The 27,405-nt window shown below is 40.8% G+C and overlaps 2 protein-coding genes and 2 long non-coding RNA genes across 14 annotated transcripts in view; 2 read left to right on the forward strand and 2 right to left on the reverse strand.

The window, feature by feature from the left end:
- LOC108089721 (protein still life, isoforms C/SIF type 2) overlaps positions 1 to 27,405 on the reverse strand; it is a 110,371-nt gene that overhangs the window by 43,105 nt on the left and 39,861 nt on the right. For all 11 annotated transcript variants that reach the window (XR_006245310.1, XM_043207433.1, XM_043207425.1 and 8 more), the window contains 4 exons: positions 27,078 to 27,357; positions 25,546 to 25,677; positions 14,407 to 14,589; positions 12,544 to 12,744 (listed from right to left, as the gene is read on the reverse strand). Coding sequence is in view for 10 of the 11 variants with exons in the window: in XM_043207433.1 (XP_043063368.1) it covers positions 12,544 to 12,744; positions 14,407 to 14,589; positions 25,546 to 25,677; positions 27,078 to 27,357 (796 nt within the window). In the remaining variant the exon portion in view is untranslated. The remainder of the gene's footprint in view (positions 1 to 12,543; positions 12,745 to 14,406; positions 14,590 to 25,545; positions 25,678 to 27,077; positions 27,358 to 27,405) is intronic.
- Positions 1,560 to 3,043, forward strand: LOC122319788. Its single transcript, XR_006245330.1, has 2 exons — positions 1,560 to 1,937; positions 1,990 to 3,043. It is a non-coding gene; the product is annotated as an uncharacterized LOC122319788 (long non-coding RNA).
- LOC108089726 lies at positions 12,682 to 14,234 on the forward strand. The gene is made up of 3 exons (XR_001771298.1): positions 12,682 to 12,787; positions 12,858 to 12,982; positions 13,039 to 14,234. It is a non-coding gene; the product is annotated as an uncharacterized LOC108089726 (long non-coding RNA).
- Positions 16,898 to 18,794, reverse strand: LOC122319771. The gene is given in 2 exon segments (XM_043207518.1): positions 16,898 to 17,647; positions 17,649 to 18,794. Coding segments are annotated over 2 exon segments (564 nt in total). The 5' UTR covers positions 17,714 to 18,794; the 3' UTR covers positions 16,898 to 17,148.

A 27,405-nucleotide genomic window follows, 5' to 3' on the forward strand; every position in this document is an offset into this window, starting at 1 on the left:
CCTGGCCAGGTAATACACTCACACCTACACACACACACGCAGGACAATTGAATTAGTTTGGCAGTTGGCAAAGGCAACCGGCTAGAAGAACTGACGGAGCCTCCGTTTGCATTTGCATTGCACAACAATTTTGCATATCGATTACGGGATCATTATGCCAGCCCAAATATATCAACTTTATATTCATGGAAATATTATATATGTGCGGTAAGAAAGAATTTCTCAGGAGTGAAGGAAAAATTAAATGTAAGGAAAGCGAAAGGAAAAATTCCACTTAAAATAGAAAATACCGTTTAAATTTAATATTTAAGTTACAATTTGATGATATTTACTAGACCCAAAATTTCCAGAAATACTTCATTTGCAATGGAAATAAAATCTGTGAGACAACATTTGATTGAATGAACAACATTTTAATTGGTCAAATTTGTCACAATAGGAGGTCTGTTGGCAAATTGCCTACTTAAAACTCAATTTTATGATTCCCATTGTTAACATGGGAAAGGGTTTAATCTATCTGCTCCGGATTTCGAGTGGCAATTGTCCCGCATTTGCACTGTATCGGAGATGGAGCCCTGAAAGACGATTAATTCTGCACGAACGCCTCTCGCACACTTAACTCTCCTGACTAATTAACTTTTGATTGTTCCTGACTGAGTCCCCTTAAGGCCAGGGGGAAATTTCAGCTTTCCGTCGCCCAGTCGATGGACAGCTTAATTAAATTTTAGCCAGGGTATTTCAACTTTTGCGAGATGGTTATTTCGGTATATCTGCCGAATGATAATTTGCTTTGGAGAGCTTTAATTTTATTTTGCCATTTCTGAATTGCAGTTGCAATTTGCAGCTGCATTGCAGTTGACATGTTCGAAAAATGGCCAAGTGAAATGCAGTTACACGACGGCTGCTGCTGTGGAAATAGTTTGATGGCGGTGGGGAATTGGCCCGGTTGAAAGTATATGAACCAAATCAAATGCACATTTTTCAAATTCATTGAATTTGCAGCGCATTTACAACGCAACAGCGTTCACAGCGTTGGCTCTTTCATTTATGTTATTTCATTTCATTTGTTTTTCCATGGTCATACGAATGCGAAATGCATTTTCTTTTTTTTTTTTTTTTTTGGTTTTTTGCTCCGAATGGCAGCGTGACTGCTGATAGAAGGTAAAAACAGGGCGGTGGCGGCGGCAATTGTGCAGCGTTGGCAAATTTAATTGGAAATGAAGTGTGCGCCGGGCAGAGCGAAGAGCCGAGAGTGCAGCCCCATGAAATCCGGAGTTGTGCACAAGATTATTTTGTCAATAATCGAAATAAATTGAATTTATGAAATGAATTTCATTACGAACACGACGACGAGATATGCACAAATTGGTTATACTAATTGGAGCTTAACAATCGGCCAACTGAGTCCTGCTAATCGACTGTCCACATAGTGAGGTTCCCTCCGGAAAATAATGCCTTCAGCTATTTGCCGGAATTTAAACCTCTCCGTCTCATTTTACTCGGCCGACCACTTTTTGGGTTGATTTAGATTTGATTGTGTGTTGAGGTTGTAACGGCGCCTGTAGCGACCAGATAGTTTAGTTCGGCCTAGAAGCATGCTTTAAAATATATCTAAGCTCGGCTTAGTGTCTTAGCTAATTACACATATGTTTGATAAATCAGCTGTAACAGAGATGCAGTGGGAAGCTCGTTTTAGACATCTGGTGTTATCATCTGTGGCGAACTTCCGACCATACCCTAGCCTAACACTACCTATATTTGGTAAGGTTCTTTTCTGATTGACATCCGATATGAGCAGACGTGCCAATTTTTCTCAACGTCAACAAAGTTTTGTTTAAATACTATATATTGAAATCGTGGAAAATAATAAGAGGAATAAGTGCAGCGAGCCTAGCTGAGTAATATTTTTGTGATTAATTTTGGAAAACTATTGAGATGTAAGTGGTGGAAGTAGATTTTTTATCAATTCTAACCCCAGATTTTCTTTAGATATATATGATATATATATTTCTCACGTGGCCATCAATACTGGCATCCGTGGGAGCTCCCCTTCAAGACAGTGGGGGGCATGATTTAATATCGTGCCCCAAATTAAATCGGACAAGAAAAATGAGGAGTTTCAACTGGAATTAAATTCAAGAATGCGGCATTAAAGAAGTGATTTGGAGAGATGTTTAACCCTCTCTACCCACGGCAGCAGCAGCAGCAGATTTAGTATAGCCAAATATGGACACAAAAGGGAATATATAACCTGGAATTGCTTTTAAGCCGCTACTGCGATTTTTTTTTAAAGTGAAATATTATAATTAAAAATTTGAAAGTTTTGAAACGTGCCAAAGTGAAGAAAATTTAATGAATCAAAGATAGCAACATGCCGTAAAAATCAAGTTTAAGTGATATTTTCTAAAGTCTGAATGATTCAGTCTAAAACGTAATATTTAAATTAAATTAAATTTAAAACTTAATTTTTCACGAGTGGAGTTATTTACGCATCGATTTTGTTTTGGAAAATTCGCTCAACTATGACTTAAAAGCGATAAATTAAATATTTATTTTTTTTTTTGTAAATTTAAATATAATTTGAAAATAGCAACTTCTGATAAGAAACAATAGTGAATATTAAATTTAAAAATGTGGTCAAGTGAAGATATCACAGTCGGTTCTCAGTAAAATATGTAGGCCTAAAAGGGTTCCAAGTTAAAAGATTTTTATAGAATAGTTTTGTGTTTTCGAGCCCCAATTTCACCCTTTACAGCCACCTGCCCGGGAGATCGATCTTTCGCCGCTGGAACAACGTATAAGCTGTGAGTTTATTATTCTCATTATTGCATTTATATCTATTCTATTTATATCTTATTGCGAAATACTCTATGAAATAATTTTTAACAATCTACTTGAATGAAACTGTGAATTTAAAGAACCCTGAACCGATAGCCTCACTAAACTAAATTAAATTAAACAAAAAGATATCAAACAGAATGAAGATGATTTAGTGAAATAAAAAAATAAATTAAAGCAATGAAATTTAAATATCTATTGTTATACCAGAGTAATATTTTTTATTGGTGAAGTACGATATCTGAATACCCTATATTTTTCTTATTTCTTATCTTTTTAAATATATACGAACATTATAACTACTTTAATTTATGAGGATAACATCATTTAAATATTTAAGTATCTAAATAGTATTTTTATCGCCTGTATATCATTTATTATATTTATATAAAATTTGTAGTATCTACCTGTTAGCAAATAACAATAATGAATTCTTGTATAACTATTAATTAAATTGTATTTGAAATGAATTTCGAGTAGTTCACGTTTTTTTTAACTCGGCTGATGCTTCCACAATCGTAGGGTATTAGGGGTCACCGGAGTTTAGCTCTGAAGGATGGTGATCATAGGTAGGGTGGGCATTTCGCGACCACGACAACATCTGTGGCATCGCTGATTCTAACTTTTCTCGATCTTTTCTATCTCTTGTTTTTTTTGAATTTTATCTATTTCTCTTCTGATTTTGATATCTCGCATTTATTTTCGTCAGCACACTCAATTCTGGTCTTAAAAATAATAATATGTAGCTAGTGTGCGGATTTGTCTAAGCAAGACCTCCACCCCCAAAGCAGACGAGCGAGAGCCGGACCCTATAGTGTGCACCCGCAAGGACAGATCCTAGAACTCACCACAGAATACCTTCGTTACACGCTACAGTTATAATATCATTATTATTATTATTATTATTATTAAGTAAGGTGGCGCCCAACGTGTGGGGCCTTAGTGAGTACAGTATTACCTCATTAAGACTCACCGATAGATAAATTCAATCTCTTTTCTTTCTTTCATTTATTTCAACTTTAACTTCTGATCAAAATCTCTTATGTTGATTTTTATTTATTATGGATAACAGAGCAAGTGAACATTAGTTTCCGTCTGGCCTTAATTAAAAGTCCGTGTAAGAATTTTCCTTCCTTTTGTATGTGATGATAAGGAAAACTTAGTCTGAGGAAAATACAGAGAGTATCAAATTGCGATTGATCTTCTGGCCCTTGCTGGTTTACCAAATCACTACAATATTCACACTTACTTAAATAAATGCTTTCTTCAAGCTTAGGCGTTTCGGAAAATAGAGGCATTGTTTTACTGAAGTGCCCTATCCACGGTTGACTTTTAGAAAGAATTATTTATAATTTTTTCTTAGAGGAATTAGACTTATGTGAGTTGAGACTGGAACATAAGAACTTTTTTTTTTAAGAATAACTTATCCGTTTCATATTTATTAAAGCCTAATTACTTCCCTTATTGAATTTTCTTGTAGTAAGAAAGGCAAGAAATTCACTTCATCTGTATTCTTTTCTTCTTTCCTGAGAAATGTTAGTAGTAAATAAAATTTTTATCCTACGAGTTGTGGACATCAAGCTAGAGTTAAAGCTTTATCTTTATTATTATAACCACAGTTTATATCGTGAGAGTTACCGATTGTTGTTGAAATCATTTGATATTAATGATACAACATTTTTTTTTTTTATCTTTTTATTTCTTTTTGAGCTGTTGTTGAAATCATTTGGTATTAATGATACAACATTTTGGTTTTAAATTATTTTGGTTTTGAGCTGTTGTTTAAATCGTTGGAAATTAAGGATACAACATTTTGTTTTTTTTGCTTTTGTTATATTTTTATAAATTTTCAAAATGGGATTAGACCGTTCTCCGGGAAAAGCATCGCAAGGAGGTGCAAAGCCAGTCTGTCCGTTATGTAAAGCAGATATTAAGGCAGCAACCGATTTATTTGAAACTGTATGCCATCACGAATTTCACAAGAAATGTATTGAGGCACATTTGAAGAAAAGTGAAAGCTGTCCAGTATGCAGAATTTCTTGCAGGCCAGTAGCCGAGAGTAAAGGTTTACAAACGCGATCCCAATCTAAAAGTCGTGGCACAGAAAGTATTGATGATAGAAATATATCTGAAAACGTCCCTGGTACGTCAGGAGGCGCTCATAGTAGTAGCAGTAGGGATGTAGATCCAGCTAATGTTGCTAATGCAATGACGTTACTCTCAATGGAGCGAAGACTGCTCACAGTGTTGTCAGAGAAAATGACTGAGTTAATACAAACTTCAGTGAGTGACAGTATTCAGAGATTAATCTCCCCTCCATCTAGCTCCAATGCGAATGACAGAGATAGGTCAGCTACTCCACCACCCTTAGACCGACCAATTTCTGGCAATGAACATATCCAAAACACAAATTTTGTCGCGCCTAACTTAGGTTCTCCAAGTTCTCATAGAAGTATCCCTTCTGATCTCTTAAATAGACCCGACAAGGTCGTGCATATCCTGAATGGATGGAAGATAAAATATTCCGGATCAGGTGTATCGATAGACAATTTTATTTACAGAGTCGAAGCGCTGACGCATCAGACACTTGAAGGCAACTTCTCAGTGCTTTGCAGAAATGCTAGCGTCTTATTCGAGGGCAAAGCCAACGAATTTTATTGGCGTTACCATAAATCGGTAACCGAAGTACGTTGGGATAGATTATGTTCTGCCTTGCGATTGCAATTTCGTCAAAAAAGGGACGATATTGATGTAGAAGAGTTAATCAGAAACAGAAAACAAAAGCCCAATGAATCTTTTGATAGTTTTTACGATAGTGTAAACGTATTAGTCGATCAGTTAGAAGTACCATGGTCGCCGAGAAAACTTGTCCGAATTCTCAAAAACAATTTGAGACCCGAAATACGCCATGAATTGTTGAATGTTGACATTTCTTCAGTATCTGAGTTGAGAGAAACTTGTCGTCGACGCGAAGCTTTTCTAGACGATGTCAAACGCTCTCACGGATACAGTAAAAACACACCGTTTAGACGAGAAGTCTCAGAGCTTATTCAAGAGCCAGATTCTCAGAATGGGTCCGAATCCGAAAGTGAATTAGAGGTGGACGCATTTTCCTTGGTATGCTGGAATTGCCGCAAAGAAGGGCACAGATACCAAGATTGCTTATCAGAGAAGCGCGTATTTTGTTACGGTTGCGGAACCGCTAACACCTATAAGCCAAACTGCGTTAAGTGCTCAAAAAACTTAAAGCCCGGCAGTTCGAAGTCGCAGTTCAAACCGAAGACTTTGAATGCCTCTCGTCACCAATCAACTATGACCGATCAGATGTGAATGCACCATTAGTCGCATCACCAACTTCCCCGGACGTATCAAAAAGCAATGTCGGCTCTCTACTGCATTGTAAACTTAAAAAGTTACCTCAGATTTTAACTCCTACTGTGTTTTCTGAACATCTCTTAGAAATCCGTAAGTCTCGCAGCGCCGAAAGAATTAAAAGGTTTTGGCAGAATGTTAAAAGCTGTAGGCTCGGGTTGAAATATATTTGTTCTCTCCCTACGGGATCAAGAGATCCACGACCATTTCTGCCGATTCGCTTATTAGACCGTACTGTTTTTGGTTTGCTGGACTCAGGGGCCTCAATAAGTTGTATTGGAGGAGATCTAGCTAAAGAAGTTATGGCGAATGATACCGAATACAAGCCATTAAACATTAAAGCCAAAACAGCAGATGGACGACCTCAGAAAGTAGTAGGAAGAATGGAAATTGACGTAGAATATGGAGACAAGAGAAAACCTTTAAATATTTACCTAGTACCGTCTTTGAAACATGATCTTTATTTAGGTATAGATTTTTGGAGACTATATGATCTTCTCCCCAAAAACCTTAATATATCAGAGTTAGAAACTACTATCGAAGCTAGCAGCAAGGTCGAAGTTGATCAACACGACTTGTCTGCTGAGGAAAAAGCAAAGCTTGGCAATGTCATCAATTGTTTCCCGTCATTCACGCAGGAAGGACTTGGAAAAACGAATTTAATAACTCATGCAATAGATGTGGGTGGAGCGAAGCCGATTAAACAGCGCCATTTTCCAGTGTCGCCAGCTGTTGAGAAGAGTATGTACGCCGAAATTGACAGGATGTTGCAAATGGGCGTAATTGAAGAATCGGAAAGCGCTTGGTCTTCCCCTATAGTGATGGTTACCAAACCTGGTAAAGTTAGAATTTGTTTAGATTGTCGAAAAGTCAATAGCTTTACAGAGAAAGACGCATATCCGCTTCCTCAAATCAGCGGAATTTTGAGTCGTTTGCCTAAGGCGGAATATATTTCAAGCTTGGACTTGAAAGATGCTTATTGGCAGGTGCCTTTAGAAATTAATTCTCGAGACAAGACTGCGTTTACAGTCCCCGGTAGGCCTCTTTACCAATTTAAGGTAATGCCTTTTGGCCTATGCAATGCCACAAGTACTATGTCTCGCTTAATGGACAAAGTCGTTCCAGCGCATCTAAGAAACGAAGTATTCGTTTATTTAGACGATCTTCTTGTGGTTTCCTCCAACTTTAACAGTCATCTTGACGTTCTCAGAGAGATCGCATTTCACATCAAGCGTGCAGGATTGACAATCAATATTGGCAAAAGTCATTTCTGTATGCAACGGGTGCGTTATCTTGGCCATATTGTTGGCGATGGCGGAATCCGAACAGATCCTGATAAGGTCAAAGCAATTACCGAATTTCCTGTTCCTAAAACTTTACGAGGTTTAAGGAGTTTTATGGGATTATGCGGCTGGTATCGCAAATTTGTACCAAATTTTGCCTCTCTTGCTTCTCCCTTAACCGACTTGATGACAACAAAACGTAAATTCTGTTTGACTCCTGAAGCACTGAAGGCATTCGAAGCGCTGAAGAGTCGTCTTAGTGAAGCTCCGGTATTGAGTAGCCCGGATTTTTCTAAGCCGTTCGCCATCCATTGTGATGCTAGCAAGACTGGTGTCGGTGCCGTCTTGGTACAATTATCTCAAGAGGGAGACGAACGTCCGATAGCTTTTATTTCGAAGAAACTAAATCGTGCGCAGAGAAACTATACCGTAACCGAACAGGAGTGCTTAGCAGCTATAGTAGCCCTGAAGAATTTTAGAGCATACGTGGAAGGACACGAATTTACCATCATCACCGATCACGCATCGCTCAAGTGGCTCATGTCCAATCATGACCTTAGTTCTCGTTTAGCTCGGTGGGCATTATCTCTTCAAAGATTTCGATTTAAGATTGAGCATCGAAAAGGTTCTTTAAACATCGTTCCCGACTCCTTGTCTCGCGTTAACGAAGATGAAGTAGCAGCATTAGATTTTCGTGAAGGGTTGCTGGTTGATTTAAATTCAGAGCACTTTAAATCTGCTGCGTATCAAGATTTGGTAGCAAAAGTTTCGGCAAATAAAGTAAATTTCCCTGACTTAAAAACAGAAGACGGCTATGTTTACAGAAAAGCAGAACATTTGACAGGTGAAAAGGTTCACGATGAATATGCCTGGAAGTTATGGATACCGACAGAATTGATACCTGAAGTCCTCTTCCAAGCACATAACAGTCCTTTGGCCTCCCATGGTGGCATCCATAAGACTATCGAGCGTGTTAGAAGATATTATTTTTGGCCTCGTCTTGTGCCTGACATCAAAGCATATATCAATGCTTGTGAGACATGTAAAACAACCAAATCACCAAATCAAGTTCTCAGACCGACTTTAGGAAAAGCACCAATAACTTTTAGGCTTTTCCAACGAATTTTCATTGATTTTCTTGGTCCTTACCCTCGATCGAGAAGTGGAAACATAGGCATTTTCATTGTCCTCGATCATTTCTCTAAATTTGTATTTTTAAAACCTGTTAGAAAGATAAATGCTGATGTCGTAATAAAGTACCTTGAAGGCGAACTATTTATGACATTTGGTGTTCCAGAAACTGTCGTATCAGACAACGGGTCACAATTCCGTTCTGTAGCATTTCAGAAACTTATGAAGCAGTACAAAATTTCACACACGCTAACAGCTGTTCACTCGCCTCAGGCCAACGCTTCTGAGCGCGTAAATCGTTCTGTCATCTCAGCTATTAGAGCGTACTTGCGTCCTGATCAAAAAGACTGGGATGAGTATTTGAACAAGATATGTTGTGCCTTACGATCTTCGTTTCATTCTAGTATTGGTACCACACCATACTATATGGCTTTTGGTCAGCATATGGTTACTTCAGGATCAACTTATGCTTTGTTAAGAAAATTGAATATGCTAGACGACCGCTCGCTATTGTTTAATAGACAGGATTCTTTCCAGATAATTCGCGAAGAAGCTAGTAAGCAAATGCAGAAAGCTCACGATCGTAACGAAAAGAGATACAACTTACGTTCAAGAGAAGTATCTTTTGTGGTAGGACAGGAGGTATTTCGACGTAACTTCAAGCAGAGTTGCTTTCAAACAGGTTACAACGCCAAATTTGGACCTTCCTTCGTAAAAGCACGCATTAAAAGAAAGATAGGTAATAATTACTACGAGCTTGAAGATTTGCAAGGGCGACTGTTGGGTAATTATCACGCCAAAGACATTCGCCAATGACGTCACTCCAGGCGGTATCAGCCTAGGGTATCTAGAATGAAATACCCTAGTCTGATTGCGGCAGGGGGGTTTTGTAACGGCGCCTGTAGCGACCAGATAGTTTAGTTCGGCCTAGAAGCATGCTTTAAAATATATCTAAGCTCGGCTTAGTGTCTTAGCTAATTACACATATGTTTGATAAATCAGCTGTAACAGAGATGCAGTGGGAAGCTCGTTTTAGACATCTGGTGTTATCATCTGTGGCGAACTTCCGACCATACCCTAGCCTAACACTACCTATATTTGGTAAGGTTCTTTTCTGATTGACATCCGATATGAGCAGACGTGCCAATTTTTCTCAACGTCAACAAAGTTTTGTTTAAATACTATATATTGAAATCGTGGAAAATAATAAGAGGAATAAGTGCAGCGAGCCTAGCTGAGTAATATTTTTGTGATTAATTTTGGAAAACTATTGAGATGTAAGTGGTGGAAGTAGATTTTTTATCAATTCTAACCCCAGATTTTCTTTAGATATATATGATATATATATTTCTCACGTGGCCATCAATACTGGCATCCGTGGGAGCTCCCCTTCAAGACAGTGGGGGGCATGATTTAATATCGTGCCCCAAATTAAATCGGACAAGAAAAATGAGGAGTTTCAACTGGAATTAAATTCAAGAATGCGGCATTAAAGAAGTGATTTGGAGAGATGTTTAACCCTCTCTACCCACGGCAGCAGCAGCAGCAGATTTAGTATAGCCAAATATGGACACAAAAGGGAATATATAACCTGGAATTGCTTTTAAGCCGCTACTGCGATTTTTTTTAAAGTGAAATATTATAATTAAAAATTTGAAAGTTTTGAAACGTGCCAAAGTGAAGAAAATTTAATGAATCAAAGATAGCAACATGCCGTAAAAATCAAGTTTAAGTGATATTTTCTAAAGTCTGAATGATTCAGTCTAAAACGTAATATTTAAATTAAATTAAATTTAAAACTTAATTTTTCACGAGTGGAGTTATTTACGCATCGATTTTGTTTTGGAAAATTCGCTCAACTATGACTTAAAAGCGATAAATTAAATATTTATTTTTTTTTTGTAAATTTAAATATAATTTGAAAATAGCAACTTCTGATAAGAAACAATAGTGAATATTAAATTTAAAAATGTGGTCAAGTGAAGATATCACAGTCGGTTCTCAGTAAAATATGTAGGCCTAAAAGGGTTCCAAGTTAAAAGATTTTTATAGAATAGTTTTGTGTTTTCGAGCCCCAATTTCACCCTTTACAGCCACCTGCCCGGGAGATCGATCTTTCGCCGCTGGAACAACGTATAAGCTGTGAGTTTATTATTCTCATTATTGCATTTATATCTATTCTATTTATATCTTATTGCGAAATACTCTATGAAATAATTTTTAACAATCTACTTGAATGAAACTGTGAATTTAAAGAACCCTGAACCGATAGCCTCACTAAACTAAATTAAATTAAACAAAAAGATATCAAACAGAATGAAGATGATTTAGTGAAATAAAAAAATAAATTAAAGCAATGAAATTTAAATATCTATTGTTATACCAGAGTAATATTTTTTATTGGTGAAGTACGATATCTGAATACCCTATATTTTTCTTATTTCTTATCTTTTTAAATATATACGAACATTATAACTACTTTAATTTATGAGGATAACATCATTTAAATATTTAAGTATCTAAATAGTATTTTTATCGCCTGTATATCATTTATTATATTTATATAAAATTTGTAGTATCTACCTGTTAGCAAATAACAATAATGAATTCTTGTATAACTATTAATTAAATTGTATTTGAAATGAATTTCGAGTAGTTCACGTTTTTTTTAACTCGGCTGATGCTTCCACAATCGTAGGGTATTAGGGGTCACCGGAGTTTAGCTCTGAAGGATGGTGATCATAGGTAGGGTGGGCATTTCGCGACCACGACAACATCTGTGGCATCGCTGATTCTAACTTTTCTCGATCTTTTCTATCTCTTGTTTTTTTTGAATTTTATCTATTTCTCTTCTGATTTTGATATCTCGCATTTATTTTCGTCAGCACACTCAATTCTGGTCTTAACAATAATAATATGTAGCTAGTGTGCGGATTTGTCTAAGCAAGACCTCCACCCCCAAAGCAGACGAGCGAGAGCCGGACCCTATAGTGTGCACCCGCAAGGACAGATCCTAGAACTCACCACAGAATACCTTCGTTACACGCTACAAGGTCATTAGGAGGGGAGGGGAGCGGCATCTGATCACCATTTGAAACGGACTCCTGCATTATTCACTTAAAATATGCAAATATTTTCCTTTGGCCAAGTCAACTTGGGTGCTTTTTTTCGCGTTCATTCTCTTTCTATTCCCGCGGAACGGCGTTTTCTTTTGCCATCTGGCAACGGGGGAGAAACCAGAGGCCCTTCATAAATTTCATTATTCTTTTTGTAATTTTTGATGGCCATTAAATGCAAATTATAAAAGCCAAAATACACAAAAACCGGCAAAGTCTAATGGACAGGGGCGTGGCCGGTCGACATATTTTTTGTTGGCCATCCATTTAAGCATTAGCGCTCAATTTAGCTTTTAATGCCGTTTCCGTTGCCTTAAATAAAAATTCAATTACTCAGACACACACACACACACATATACACACACGCATGCACATTAACAGAAAGCGAGAGAGCCATAAACACACAAACAGTCACGAGCTGTGCCGTAAATGCGTTTAAAATTGAAATAATTTTATTACCCATACGCGCCGTGGTCGCACATAAATGCACACATTGATGCGGGGACAACCACGAACGCACATAAATGTTTATATATATACACTCGGGAAAAATTAAGCTGAACGTTTAGGAATTCGTTAAGAAACTTAATTTTTTTTTTTAATTTTTAGTTTTAATATATTAACAAGACAGAGGAAATGAAAGTTTAGAAAGAATGTTTTGTCTTGTTTTTTTTTTTTAAATTATTTTTGTTTATGCTATTTTTCTTATATATATTTTTTTTCTTAAATATGTTGTATTTTTCCGTAATGTTCCTAAATTTTTCCCAAGTGCAATTCCCTTATTTGCGAACCTGTGGACTCACCTGCATGGAGCGTCGACTGGAGCCGCTGTTGGACCGCGACAGCATCGGCGGTCGCCGCTTGGTGGCGCCGCGTCCGGCGAGCAGGTTGTTCAGCAGCGAGGGGGAGCGGGCGCAGATGAAGGCGTGGAAGGAGGAGACCGTAAACACGCCCAGCTTGTTCAGCGTGTTCTTCGTGGGACGCGACACGTGAGTCAGCAGCGACTGTTGAATAGACGAACGAATGCGAAAACGTTTCAAATTAAATGTGAGCACAAGTTATTTTTCGGTTCCCACAGTCCCCTGACTAATTTTTGTTGTATGTACGATTCTTTCAGAGAGCATTAAAAGGCGAAAAGAAGAGCAGTACGGAAAGAAGAGGAGCCTCCCACTCTTCTGCTCGCACACCCATGCAAATAAGCCTTTGGCATCCTGCAGTCGACTGAAGTTGTTCTCTTCACAGGTGCTGAAGTTGTTTGCATTTTGTGGTTATTAATAATAAATAATGTTGCTTTTCAGGCACACAACTGCACTTACCATGGAGGGACGCACCTACCACCCCTCCCTCCCTCCCTTTTTCACGCCCCCTTTTATACCCTCCCGCCCCTTTTAGCCTGCCATTAAAAGCGCAATCAACTTTCAACCCTTTCAGTCAGTCAGTCGGCGCTCGCAAATCCTTCTAAGGTTGCCAACAGTTGGCGTGGGTCGAAGGTTGTCTTTAAGCCCATTTAAGATGCTTAAACTTTTGTTATGGAGATTAATTGTGCATGTTTGGGTTTTGATTTGCGAACACACAGAGGGAAAGTAGCTCCGCCTTGGCCATTGTGCAAATAGGTAGAGGTAATTATAGACAACTCGAACCGAAGCAAAGGCTTCTAAACGGAATTGTAAACGGGTTTTTCGGGTGGGTTATTGTTGTTACGGGGATTTGGGCCAATGCCATTGTGCCGGTCTTCTTAAGCTCTCGACCAGGCTGTGAATCTGCTTTTGATGTTTCCCTGAAGCGTGGCAAACTTAAGCCCAGTTGTGGCTTTATCAAGCCGTTGTTCTGGCATTGAACAGCGATTAGGCAGCAGTTCATCAAGGTGATTCCGCACTGGATTTGCTTATTATTTTCCAATTCTTCTAAGCCCTTACGAAACTAACATGAAGGCTGGCTTATAATAAATCAGGAGCCTGAATACCATTTAATTGGTTTTCACATGCTACCAATGTTGTTTATTCAACGAGTTTTTGGGCAACAATTTTGTTGGCCGAATTATACGGGCATTAAGAGCTTTTATAGTCATTTTATTTTGAGTAATTAAAGCTTTGCCACCGAAAGCGAGTAGCTCTAAATAAACAATTGGAAACTAAATAAACTGTTTGATTATATTGGATGCATTAAAGGCAAATATTTAACTGTTTAAATATAATAATAAAGAGAGCAACTAAATTAGGTATGTTGTAGCTTAAAAAATATTCAAACATAATTTGTGAAAAATTAATGTAAATTTCCAATGTTAATAAAAGATGTTGCACGATTATAATTCTATTTTTTAAAGTGCTTCTATTCCACTCAAAAAAAGTATGATCTAAAGGAATATATTTGGTATTTAGTTAGGTGGAAATACAAACTGATTGCCTATAACCCTTTTGCTATTTGCAAAAATTCTTTTATTTGGAAATTAAAGAAGTGTGTAAGCTTCTAAAAGCGGTCTCTTCAATTGCCCCGAAATGTAGGCAACGCTTTTTGACCCGAGCAACTGCTCTCGTTTGTGGATGAATTATAAAGCCGCCAGAAGGCAGTGCAGTCGCCATTAATTGCATTTGACTTATCTGCCTGACAGCTCGAATTTGGGGGCACTGTTCGGTGGGTCACGGGTCGTTCTGTTGGCCATAACTCACCTTCGGATTGGGCAGCTCGCCACTCTGCAGCGAGGCCATGTAGCAGCGCAGCCGGAACTGCTCGCAGTGGAGCCGCTCCAGGTTCTCCTCCCACTGCAGTATCTGCGTCTGGATCTGATGACGCGTCTCCTGATCGGTGACAACCGATTGCTGCAACTCGGCCATGTGCTTCAGCTTGTGATCCTGCATAAGGAGAGAGAGAAATGGAAACAGGGTTACGGCAATGGCAAAAGCATATGCTATATATGGTATGGTAGTAAGGATGTATGCAACACTCGTTGCCGGGTTATGAAAGCAGCCGAGACATGGCATCATTAGCATTTCATGGCAGCTTTGTCCCACTGCTGCTGCTGCTGCTGCTGCTTCTGCTGCTGCGGTGGCTGCCATTTGACGAAAATACATAAATCACGCGTCATGTGCAGCTCAAATTTGCCACCATTTCCCCCTCCCGCCGTTTGTCACCCTAGTTTTAGCCCCACTGCAATTCAAATATCTCTCGCCTGCTCTGGCCTCATGTCCCTGATACTGAAGTGCGTTGGCAATGCACCAAAAAAAAAAAAAAAAAAAAATCGTAAATGGGGGAGGGGAGAGGGGGAATGGAAACCCTTTCGAGCAAACGGGAGCTGCATATACATGGCCCTGTTTTCATTACAAATACCGTTTGACTTCCGCCGCAGCTGCCGTCGCCTTCCCCCATTTTTTCGGTTCTATGTTGGAGTTCTCGGGGTTCTGGGGGAGTTAGTACCAGAATCAAAATCAGAACCAGAATTCAGCATTTGAAATCCCACTTTGGATCCCACTTGCACGTGCATTTATAGCACGCTTGCATAGATCTCGTGGAGCACGTGATTGTTTCATTTTGGTTGCAGCTACAATTCGGATTCCCCAACCCGCCATTCGTTGTTGTTGTTGTTCTTGTTGTTTTCGTTGTTGTTGTTGTTGCATTTTGACTGCTGTACTGTGCTGCATTGAATGCGAGTCAGTAAGCTGACAATTATTTGCAGATGCAGTTGCAGGTTGCAGGTTGCAGGTTGTAGCTTGCAGGTTGTTGCTTTTGCTGTTGCTGTTGCAACTATGTGTGCTTGGTTTTGTGTGTATGTGTGCCGTGGGCGTGGCAACAACCTGAATAGGCACTTTCGATGTTCGACATTTTAATGAATGTGTACACATAAACAGGCAGCAGCAGCGGCAAAAGGACCAAAAGGACCAAATGGGCGGCGCACTTCTACCTGGGATTACGTGTATTTGAACTGGGCGCAGTTGAGCCGCTTCACTGTTTGTTTTACGTGGAAATAAATCAAAGTTTTGTGCATTTTATTTGCATACGAGTATGCTACTCCTACGTATGCTCGATATTTCTGACAATGTGTGTGTGTGTGCGGTGTGCGGTGGCAATCGATATGTGGCAAGCTCACCTAATTCAATTCCACTAAAGACGCCAATAATTCCTAGTTGAGGTCTCAGCCAACTTGGTCGTGGTCTCCTCTCGCTAGGCATAAAGTTGGTTAATTAATAAACCAAAATCCCATTATGCACTGCGACCACACACACACACATATACAGGATATTTTGGGGTGGAGAGACATATCCTCCGAAGGAGTTCTCCTCTTGGTTACTGTCAATGGCACTTGGCACTTGAGGAAAGCAGCTTATTTGACAAACACAAACCGGAAGGAGTTTGCGGGGCCAGTGGGTGGATTCTCCACCCAAAGAGACACTTTCCCGGGCACCGAGTGAGTTTTGTGATTATTTACAACACAAAACTGAGTTGTGTGGGGGAAGGGAAGGGGGTGGGGAAGAGGATTTCCCGAGGCGGAGAGGCAACAGTTTGTCCTTGTCAAAGTAATATGGCTTCTTCCTGGGCCATAAATAGCCAGAATCGCCTCCTTTTGGCCTCGTCTCGCCTGCTTGACCATTAATCGTTTCGGCCATTGTGTCCATTGTGCTACTACAGCTGCACTCCATCTCCATCTCCATCTCGCCTGGTCTTCCACCCATTTTGGAGCCGGCACTCCAAGGGTTAATGGCAATGTTAATGGACTTGTAATTGCCATGCAATTGGGAGTGTAAATCACGCAAACGATAACCCCCCGTCGGCGATCCTTGAACTGCGAATCGCTCCAGGGTGTTTGAACTCCATTGGGTGTCCATTTCGAGAGAGAGAGAGAGAAGTGAAATGTTTGCTGCACATGCAACCGAAATATTTGACAAACAAGCAACGCTATCTGTTCGGTTCGCTCCAGGAAACTGCAACTTTAAAAGCCATTGCATAAATGAATAACTAACGAATCTATTTTTTGCACGCTTTCGAGCAGGGGTTGGCAAATAGAATTTGATTTTCTGCTTCTTTTAATAGAGTTACATATTGATTGATATCTTGAAAAGCTTGATTGCGAAATGCACACGGATGAAATGTAACGAGGGATTTAAAACACCGATTTTAATTCAGAACTAAAAAGAATTAGAATAGTAATAGGTTACTTTTAGTTATGTTCTCCAAGCATTTTACCTTCTTTGTAAAAATGTTTAAAACTAAAGAAAGTATTTAAGAAGTCGCCTTTTATTTTGGTCTTGGTTTAAAGCCCTTTGGCATTGCAGTGGTCTGTGGTCTTAGCTTAAAGTCAATCTCCTTCTGGTTTGCGTTCCTTCCGCTCGGGAAACTCTCCTTTCTGATTGCCTCCGCCCCGAATTAGTGAATGGTCGTCCACCCGAAATCCATTTCACTCCTCCTGCGGGAGGATATTAACAGCACTCCCAGGACACGGAACTGCACAAGTGCAGCAGGCACTCCGAAGCTCCGAAGCTCCGGAGCCCCAGAGCTTGGGAGACTCGGAGGCTCTGGTCACGGTCGCGCTGCGGTTGCCGCTTGTTTTGACACATGTCACGCGTTAAGTGACAGCCCCAGCCACAATTCGAGCGGCTCCTTTCCCGCTTTCCCCACTCTTCCGCCTTCCCACTCTCCAGTTTTCCCGGAATACGGATCCAGCATTGGCTGTAGCTCCTCTGGCCTCCGCTCGGTGCTTTCATCTCGATTCTCGTGAATTTTATTATTGCTGCATAGTTGGATTCCCAGTCATCTATTTTTCCTCCTCCACTCCGCTCCCATCCCCTTCTATTTTCCCTGGCCATATCTTTCGCTCCTTGACGATGAGTTTTTGCGGTTCGCCTATTTAGTTGTCCTGCCTCGTCCCTGTTTGTGAGTATCTGTCCCCAGATCCTTCCTCCTCCACCTCGATGCCATCCTGTCCCGCTCAGTTGTCGTGCGGTCGTGTTCCTGTGGTCCTCCCGTTGTCTGTTGCGCTTTCATTAAGCGCCACTTGAGGCTGCCTCTGCCCCGTGACGAAGCCCCCGTCCCCAAGCTCACATTTGCGGGGAGCTGCACAGGGAGAAAAAAAGTCCTCCTGCTCTGACGGCTTGGAAATATCTAGGGGGGTCTGCCAAAAAATGCACATGACATTTATCTGACTCACATGATTGATGTGATGTTTGTTCTATTTTGCTCATTGCTCATGGGACGTAATTATTTTTACCAAAACTTTTTCACAGCGAACAGCCGAAAATATTCATTTAGAATGAATCCAGAGGATTTTTACAATGTAATGCATATGACATGTATCTCATTGTCATTATTAAAATATTGAAGTATTTTCGTTGTTATTCTCATTTTGATTACTCGGGGGAAATAATTAGAAAAATGCGATTTAATTTTGATTTTTTGTATAATATGATTTGGAAATAATTAGAGAAATATCAAATACAAAAGAGAATATTGAATAAAAAAATGATTTTGTTTTCAACAAGAATGTAATTGTTGTCCCATATTTATAGATACGGTTTACAACTGTCCAGGGAATCTTGTGTCTGGAATCTGGAATTTTACAACCTTCTGGTTTTTTGTTTTCTAATCTGAGCACCTAACTTTTCCCCTCAGTGTAGCATCAGATTCTGAAGCTGGTCGGGAGCTGCCATTGCCATCGCTAGATGTACTTGTTATTATTATTGCTGGTCTTCTTGTTGTTGTTGCTGTTGTTGTTGTTGTTGTTGTTGCTGGCCTGCCATTTCCGCTTGAGAGTCGAGAGTTTGGAGAGTTCATGGTTCTTGTTTTGTTTTTGTTTTTGTTATTGTTGTTATTGCTATGCTGCTGCTATGTTTTGGTTGATATATGTTTTTACTCGGGAGTACAATTAAAAAATACATTTTACCATTGTTGTGTCCCCGTTGTCAGCGCTCAACGTTGAACGTTCTAACGTTGAATGTTCTAACGTTCTAGAGTTACTCGCATGACAGGCCAAAGATGCTTGAAATGGCAAAAGCAGCAACCAGCAACCAGCAACTGGCACTACAATAACAACAACAATAACTAAAACTCTGCGGCGAGTGGGTCTAAAACAATGACTGAAATAATAATCATGCGCCGGCAGTCAGGCAAAGGACTCGTGACTCGGTATCAGTTTATTTTGTTTGCCACTGCTAATGGCCTCAGTTTCAGAAACTGTCTCTCTGTCCATTCAACTCCTACTCCAATTCCTGCTTCAACTGCTGCTTCAACTCCTATTATAACTCCTGTTCCAACTCCTATTCCTCCTCCAGTGATAACAATCAATGTGGTTCAGAGAGAGAGTCTGGCTGCCTCCAAAGGGATATTGAGTTGTCCAACGGACGTGGCCTGTCTCCTTTGAGCCACCTGCTCAGATGACTTTTGACATGGCTTGTGCATTAAATGGCTGCTCCATTGCAGTCAAAAGTCAAAAGAGGAGGCCACCGCTCCACTGGCAACTACACTACACACTAGTAAACCGCAAAAAGGGAAGGGCGTTGCGTTGCGTTGCGTTTTGGGGCCAGGCCATGTCAACAAAAGGCCTGCAAAATTGTATATATGGTCTGCATAAATGCTGACCACAAAATGATGCCACATTATATAACGTGTGAGTGCTGCAGATGAGCGGTGGGTGGTGGATGGGTGGTGGGTGTGTTGAACAGGCAGCAGGCAGAAAGATGCTAAGCCTGAAAACCCCCTCCTAAAACTCAAACCTCTAAACTGGCGCCTAGCTCTGTGGCCACAGGATGATCAGGAGGGTGTTGGCTGGCTTTATACTGGATATACTGGGATACTGGGATGCTGGATGATGGGTGTTCACTGTTCAGTGTTCACTGTTCAGTGTTTAGTGTTCGGTGTTCAGTGTTCGCTGCTCGGTGTTGGATGCTGTTGACAATTGAATTGAATTTTCCGCCCCTGACCACAGCCACGCCCACTGTGTCAGCGCCTACATAAAGCATATTTTCGCATCTGCATGCAGCAGGCTCGTTCATCCTACCTCTACCTCTCCACCTCACTATCCCTCTCTCTTTCTCTCCCATTTTTGGCCTAGGCCAACCCACACACACACACATAAAAACAAATCAAAAACCAAAGCAAACCAAACGCATTCTGCGCGAAAGGGAGAGGTGGAATCCAGGGATCGGGGGATCGGGGATCGGGAGTCGTGGGATTAAGGGCCCGGTTCCTGCTGCCCTAATGTCCTGATGTCCTGATGTCGTCCTGGCCCGGTGGCAACCATATGCCAGACCCATTTCCTGTGCAACTTTGGACCAAAAGTTGCAAAAATATTCGCACGTTTGGCCAAAAACAAAGCTGGACTTTCGGCTACGCCATATGCGAGTATGTGTGTGTGTGATGGTGTGTGTGTGTGTGTGTATATAGTATGCCTTTCATGCCGGACTTTCGAGTTCAACTCGTTTCTCATATTTCTTGCCATAAATTTTTACCATTTTGGCATTAGTTTATGAAATGCCACGCCCACAAAAACACCCACGACCACCGCCATATACATACGTATATAATGTGTGTGCGTTTGGGTGTATGTGTTAGTGTGCCAGGTCAAACTAAAGTTTTTTCCTTTCCCATCATGAAGAAACCTCAGGACAAAAACGAACCGAACAAGTAAATTTTATGGTAATTATAAACTTTATGGTTTCATTAAAAAATATTGAAGAGAGAACAGAGGGGCAGAAGAAAAAAAAAACCCAAAAAATACGAAACGAAAAATTCACAATGCGGGCTGGCGAAAAAGGGGACCACATTGTTTTTCCCCCCACTCCCCCCAAAAATTGCCCATCGGAGTTTCTTCACATTTTGTGCGGCTTTAAGTTGGTCTAATTGAGTAAAGTTTCTCGGTGCAAGTTTAAATTAACTAAATATGCATTTCATTATAATTTTGGTTTACAAATTTTCGGTTTATGGACATTCGAGGCGTTGCTAGCCAAACAGAAAGCCAAGTGAGGATATAAATGTGTGTGCGTGCGGTTGAGTTTCACATTAATTATTATAAAATTAATTGCACACTTTAGGGCTTTCTTTCCCTCCGCCGCCCAGAATGTATATATATATACTTATCTGTTTGGCTGCTTGGGCAACTGGCGGAGTAATTTTCCTAAGGGAATTTAAATCTTCATCGTTGGTGGAGCATCGGAAATGATTGCCTACTTTCCGGCTCAGCAGTCAAGAAAAACAATTTTCATTTACTAAATGTTTTCATAAAGCGCAATTAAAATATTTTACTGCCACGCCGAATGCACAGAAATTGCATTAAGCTTGCCGCTCGACGACTGTTGCGTCATTTAATTAGTGCAATTATTTAAAATCGATGGCAGCCGCAACAATATCATTTGGCCGCAATAAAAACTGCGGTCGAGGTGTTTAAAAACCGAACCACTGAATGAAAAGTGAGTTTAAAGATAAAAGACTCTTTCGGAGCAGTAGGGATAAATATAATTTTTACTGCAAATGAAATATATACAAAAATATAAATACTTTCAGGGTTTTATTTTTAAGTGAGCATTAAAATATTTATACCAGTGAAATAATATTGTTAATGCCAATGAAAATGTTGTTTTAATTCCTTTGGAGGGTTCTCTTATAAATTTTTAAATTTGAAAAACTTTTTAATACTTGTAAATTCTTCTCTGCAACGTGCCACAAATGAAATCTTTTGAATTACTTTATGTTCTCTATGGGTAAATACAACTATTTTTTGTCAAAGCATTTAAAATGCGATATTTTTATTGAGCTGCTGAACATGCGTTCGTTAGCAGAATTCTTTTTGTGCCATGAAATGTGTAAAAAGAAATTGTTAAAGCAAACAACAATTTAAAGCCAATGCTTTGGCCGGCTAAAAGTGTAGGCGAAATCGGGTGGGGGCGTGGCGTGTGTCAAGGGGCGAGGGGTGTGGGGGCGGCAGCGAAAAGGGGGCGTGGGCCGGGAGTGAGCTGCTATTGAGCTGAAATGACAGCAGCCATTGCAAATTGAAAGCATCCAAGGGGAGGATAAAGCAGCGAAAAAAAAATAGAAAACAGGAGCAGGGAGCAGCAAGTGAGCCTTGTTTAGACAGCGCCGCCATGGCAATTGCACACCAGGTGTGCGAGGGGTGTGTGTGTGAGTGGGTGGGGGGTGGTAAGTGGGTGGTGGTGTTGGTGTACCTGGTGTCGTAGGAGTCGTAATTAGAGCGTAAAAACCAGAGCGTACGAAAAACCAAACGCGCTCGGGCAGCTACTACTATTTTTTACGTTCCTGCATTGTAAATCTGCGTGTGTGTGTGTAGGCTTATGTATGTGTGAGTGTGAGTGCTTTATGCGAAAAGAAAAATAGATAGCTAGAAAAAGAAGAAGCAGCTGGAGGAGAAGTCTGCCCACACACACACACTCGCACATACATATATGCATCCATATAAGGCGAGAAAAAAAGCGGAGGAACTAGAAAAGCTAAAGCAAACGAAGCGAAGTGCTGCCGAAACCGCCTCCGCTCCACCACCCCCTCTCCGCCCCCCGCTGACACATATATGATTATTTCCGAAAGGTGACAGCTATAAAAAACAACAACAACAACAACTAGAAGCTGGCAACGTAGGCGTCGCACAAAAGTAGAAGGCAAGACAACAACAACAACAACAACAAAAAAAGTGGCAAAAGAAAAAAAGAGGGACAACACTGTTGCTCTTTTCACAGAAAGTGGGTGGCGGTGACCCGCCCACACACGCAAACACTCACACACACACACACACACACATACGCTCACAAAAGGAGCAACTAGAATGATGCGTTGGTGTGACACCTTTTTTTTTTCTCTCTGCTGACTTACTGCCACCGTATCGTCTTTCTTTTAATTTCATTCAGACTTCGCAAGCCTTTTGGTATTTTTCTAGAGAATTAATTAACAACAAATGCAGTAATGCAGAAATGCTGAGCACTAAGTACTAAATACTAAATGCAAACTGCATTTATGGCCACTCCTTGAGCTCATTTAATTAATATTCATCCCAGAAGTTTGTTTTCGGCCAAACTGAAGTCCACTTGGCGGCCATGGCTGGGAAATGAGGAAAAGCGGAAGCAATAGTACCCAGAGCACTCTTACGGCAATCTCGGACTTCCGCCCAATGGTTTTTGTTTTCCTTCCCAGGTTTGCTTTTTGCTTTTTGTTTTTTTTTTTTTTCGGCCAGCGAAGTAAACACAAACAGGCCGAGCGATAGGGAAAAACGGAGCAAAAACGCAGCAGTTCAAGGAAGTAATTATGGTTTATCCAAAGGGACAGATAGTGGAAGATGGCTGAAGGATGGGGGGGAGGGGGGTGGTAGTCAAGCCCTCTCACTCTGGTCATAACATCAAACTACAACTTTGTGGAGCAAATGAGAAAAAAAAAAACTAAATTAAAAAAGGGCGCCAAGAAGAAATCGAGGAGAACGGGGAAAAATCGCTGAAACTGGGGCACACAGAAAGAACTAAGTTAACATTATAGATAAGATATATGTATATACCAATTAGAAAGTATAATATAATTTTTGGTTTCACTTTTATCAGTTGTACTATTCATTTCCAACTACTTAACAAAATAATGTACTCATATGAAGAACAAGCTACTTTTGTAATTAAGTTGGTATTACTTTTCATAGAGTTCAAAGTATATAATACTTATTGCGCTTTGAGCATTTTAGAAATCAATAAAGATCTTTTATTTTTTTAACTTTAAACTGTTTAAGTATTCTTCAAAGTTTCTTGCTGGCTATTAATTGTTGTTCTAAGCAAACTTCAACGAGTCACTTCTTATAATAATTTCAAAACTTTCCTTTTGCAGAATTTCCCATAACCGGAAGTTGTAATTTTCCGGCAAACACTGTAGCATCTGAGGCAGCCAAAGTGGAGTGGAGGAGAAAAAAAAGAAAAGCGCCAGCGATGCCGGCGACAGAGACGAATGAATCAAGTTGTTGAGGATAGGACAGACAACATAATTGTCTTTTGGAGTCCTTCTAACTAACTAACAAACAACAAGAAAAACAACGCTGAACGCAGCGGGAAAACAGCGGGTGGAAAAGGGGTGGGAAAAGGCAACTGAAAATGACATGATGAAAAATAAATAAACAAATAAAGTTTACTTTCTTTGGCGGGGCCTGGATGGGTTTCATATCTGCTACGATTTCCAGTTGCCTGGTTTATCCAGAGCATTTATCGTGGGCCAAGTGCAATTTCTTGTAGTTTCAGCTCGAGTTCAATTCTGTTTGCTTTTGCGATTCACTCTTCTTCTGTTTTCATTTTTTTTCTATTTTTTTTTTCATTTTACCATCTTCTTGCTTTGCCTTTGTCTTGCGATTTGCGCCGCGAAAAAATGTTCCCTCACTTTGATTTGCTTTTTCCGCACCAACCACCCGCAGCTCCATTTTCCTTTTACTCTTCTATTTTTTTTTTTTTTTTGCAAAAGTTTTCGCTGGAGAGGAAAATAAATTGCAGTGCAAGGAATTTTACGCTGTTTGCCGCGAAATTGATGGGGAATTGATTTGAAAGCAAATACATAAATAGTTGCAAGTAGAAGCAGTTTCCTTCCCCTTCCGCCTTTTCTATTCTTCGACAATGGTATAAATCTTTGGGGAATCGCCTGAGACTGAGACTGAGAATGAGACTGAGAAATTGGTTGGTGGAATGCGGAAAATGCGGACGGAAAATGCGATTGTTGTGTTCCGTCGCCTGTTTCGCTGTTGACTTCCAAGTTGACAGCACGATATTGAGAAATTGTTGTCCTGCCGAGGATATATCTGTGGGAATTTGTTTTTCTACTCGATTACATTGGGCAATGAGTCAGGTAGTGGAGTTCCGAAAGACTTATGGAGCTGTCTAAACTAAAATTGCCAAGTTATTTCCTTTTTTTGTTAATTATCTACCTAACTTTGGATCTACACAGTTGTAATTACCTAGCCCAAATTAGCAAAACAATGCAGCTTTGCAACTTAAAATCTCTTAAGTTGATAATCGTGATTAAATGAATTGCATCTGAGTTTATGTGGGTCAAATCACAAGCATTCCTTGGCCGGGCTCATCAAAATTCAAAACATTTCCCCAACATAACGACTTGTTTGCCGTGCTCTTGCAAAATTCAAATGCAAAACACATAGCTGCACTGATGTGTAGTTAATCCCCATTCGATGGGTTTCCTAATTTAATTCGCCTTTCAGCCTTTCAGCTGCTATTCAATTCCGTGCCAGCATTCACAGTACAGTGCGATTCATAAAGGCTCAAATCGCATTCGCTATTCGCTATTTGCACAAATGGCATGATCGATGATGCATTCGTAAGCGATACCAATTGATGGGATATTTGTTGCATATTCTATTCATGCGGAGTTCTGGGTGGGTGGGTGGCAGTGGCCTTAAACCGCCTTACGGCGACGAAACGCAGCTTTATCCCTTTGACATGGCCGTGTGCGCCATTCATTTTGCATTGCCAGCCACTTGGCGAAATTGACTTAACTCTCGAGCGGAGGAGCAGCAGCAGCAACAATTTCCTGAGCCAACAAAGCCGCAGAGTCTGCAATGAAATGCGAAATGCAACCGCACTCGAAGCTCGTGTTCTCCCCTTGAATATCCCGGGATATTCTGGCATATTCTGGCATATCCTGGCACGAGCATTCTCCAGGTGCTCCCCCTTTGGAAACCCCCATCCTGGAAAAACCGCAACGAATACTTTTGCACGCTTTCGCAGGCCCACAAGTTGAATGCGTTGTAGTGAAATGTATTTGGGTTTTGCGTTTTTGCGGCCCACACCGCATATTCCGCACTTAAGGCCGCACACATACTCGTATTTATATATTTATTTACTCACCGACTCAATGGCCTTCTCCAGGCGGAAGATCTCCTCCTGGAGCAGATGCAGGGTCCCGGTTTTTCCGCGGTGACGGGCAAAGGCGGCGGCACAGGCGCTATGGATGCTGTTCACCCAGTTCTCCAGCTCCACCTGCGAAGACAGAGGGAAACATTGTAACAAATTGCAGACCAAATGCACCGCAAGCAATTTGACGTGGCTCCCCAGCGCCAAACGTCGAACTTGTCCCCTTTTATCCGCCCCCTTTTACCCCGCCCCTCCCTCTTTTCCCTTCTCCTACCAGTTGAAATAACCTCCAACATCGAGGAACGAAAGCCATTTCATCCCCGCTCATCGCTGGCTATCAGTTATGCAAATTTAATGACAAATCACGTTGGGCCACGGCGAGAGTTGGCAACACGACAGGAGGCGAAAAAAGGACGAAAAAGGAGGAGGTGAGGAGGTTTTCAGGGGGGTGGTGGGTGGAACGTATGCCTTTGAGACATGTAACAGTTTAGGGATGCTGCCACAAGGATGCTGCTGCTGCTGCTGCCACTGCAGCTGTTCAAGGCAATCTGCCAGTTGGCAGTCAGTCAACGCCACCTCAATCATGGCTCACACTTTAAGCCCCCGGCTCCCCCCAGATTTCCCCTCTCTCTCTCTCATCTATCCATTTATCTTGCTATCTCTTTTGCTCGGCAGCCATCTCTCACTTTCGCTCGCAGGGACTTTTGCGGGTTGCGTCAGTCAGCGCCTTGCCAATGTCCTCGTCCATGTCCATGTCCTCGTCCTCGTCCTGTATCTGCATCTATGCACACTCGCAAAAAATATGACGTGGTCTCTTCTCCTTATTTTTTTGTTTTTTGAGTTCCATAACCAGATGGGTTTAATGAGATCACGAATTCCCTAATCATTTTGTTAACCTTAGTACTGTGGAACTTCAAACTCTACTCAAGGAGATATTATTTAATTAAGGCAGGCAATTAAACGAAAATTGGTTTAGTTATTTATTAAAAAGTCTGCACTTGCAAAGATAAAATTGAGTGATACTCTTCAAGGAATCATTACCATTTACTTTTGACTTTCTGTACTAAGCTTTGTTAAATTAATGAAATATAACTTTCCACATAGAATGAAATATTCAATAATAAATCCCTTGAGATCTCAATTAAAGTTTTTTATTAAAAGAAATACATTTTGCAAAGTGCATTCATTTCCATCTGTGGTTTCTTTATGGCATACATTTCTGCCAGCCATGGCGATTATGAGCGAGCAGGGCGACTCGGACCCGCGAGCGGTGAACCCGTCCGTCCGTCCAACCCCCACCCACCTCCCTACTACCCCCTCCCCCTCGCATATCCTTGCATATCCTTGTGCAAACAAATTTGCGCTGCCATCTTTCTATGCTGCGACTTTGGACGCGGCGGCAAGGCCAGTCTTTCATAGCTTTCTTGAAGGACTTCCCTTGGATATTGACTGCTCGAAATGAGAGCGAGCATATCCTGCGGCGGCTACATTCAGAATACCCAACCCCAACCCAGAAGGATACTCACCTGACAGGGCGCCTGGAAGAGATAGGCATCGCCGAACGCGGTGCTCAGGCAGAAGATGTAGTCGCGTTTGGGGTGCTCGGGTATCGGTTGCATAATTGCACCATCCACGATAATCAAGTGCTTGGGCGCCGCCTCCACGCTCCTGCCCTCGCGGGAGTCGCAGGGATAGAAGAGCAGCGTGGTGCCCTTCAGGCACACCCAGTAGCCCTTCCAGCCCCGCTTCCTGGCCAGCTCGATCTGGTGCTTCTTGCGTAGTAACCATTTCTTTACCGATAGGAAGCTGCAAGCAAACATTACGTTGTGTTTTCTCGGTTTCGGTTTAGGTTTC

The sequence above is a fragment of the Drosophila ficusphila genome, unplaced genomic scaffold (genome assembly GCF_018152265.1).
Source record: "Drosophila ficusphila isolate 14025-0441.05 unplaced genomic scaffold, ASM1815226v1 contig_106, whole genome shotgun sequence".
In the NCBI taxonomy this organism is placed as follows: domain Eukaryota; kingdom Metazoa; phylum Arthropoda; class Insecta; order Diptera; family Drosophilidae; genus Drosophila; species Drosophila ficusphila.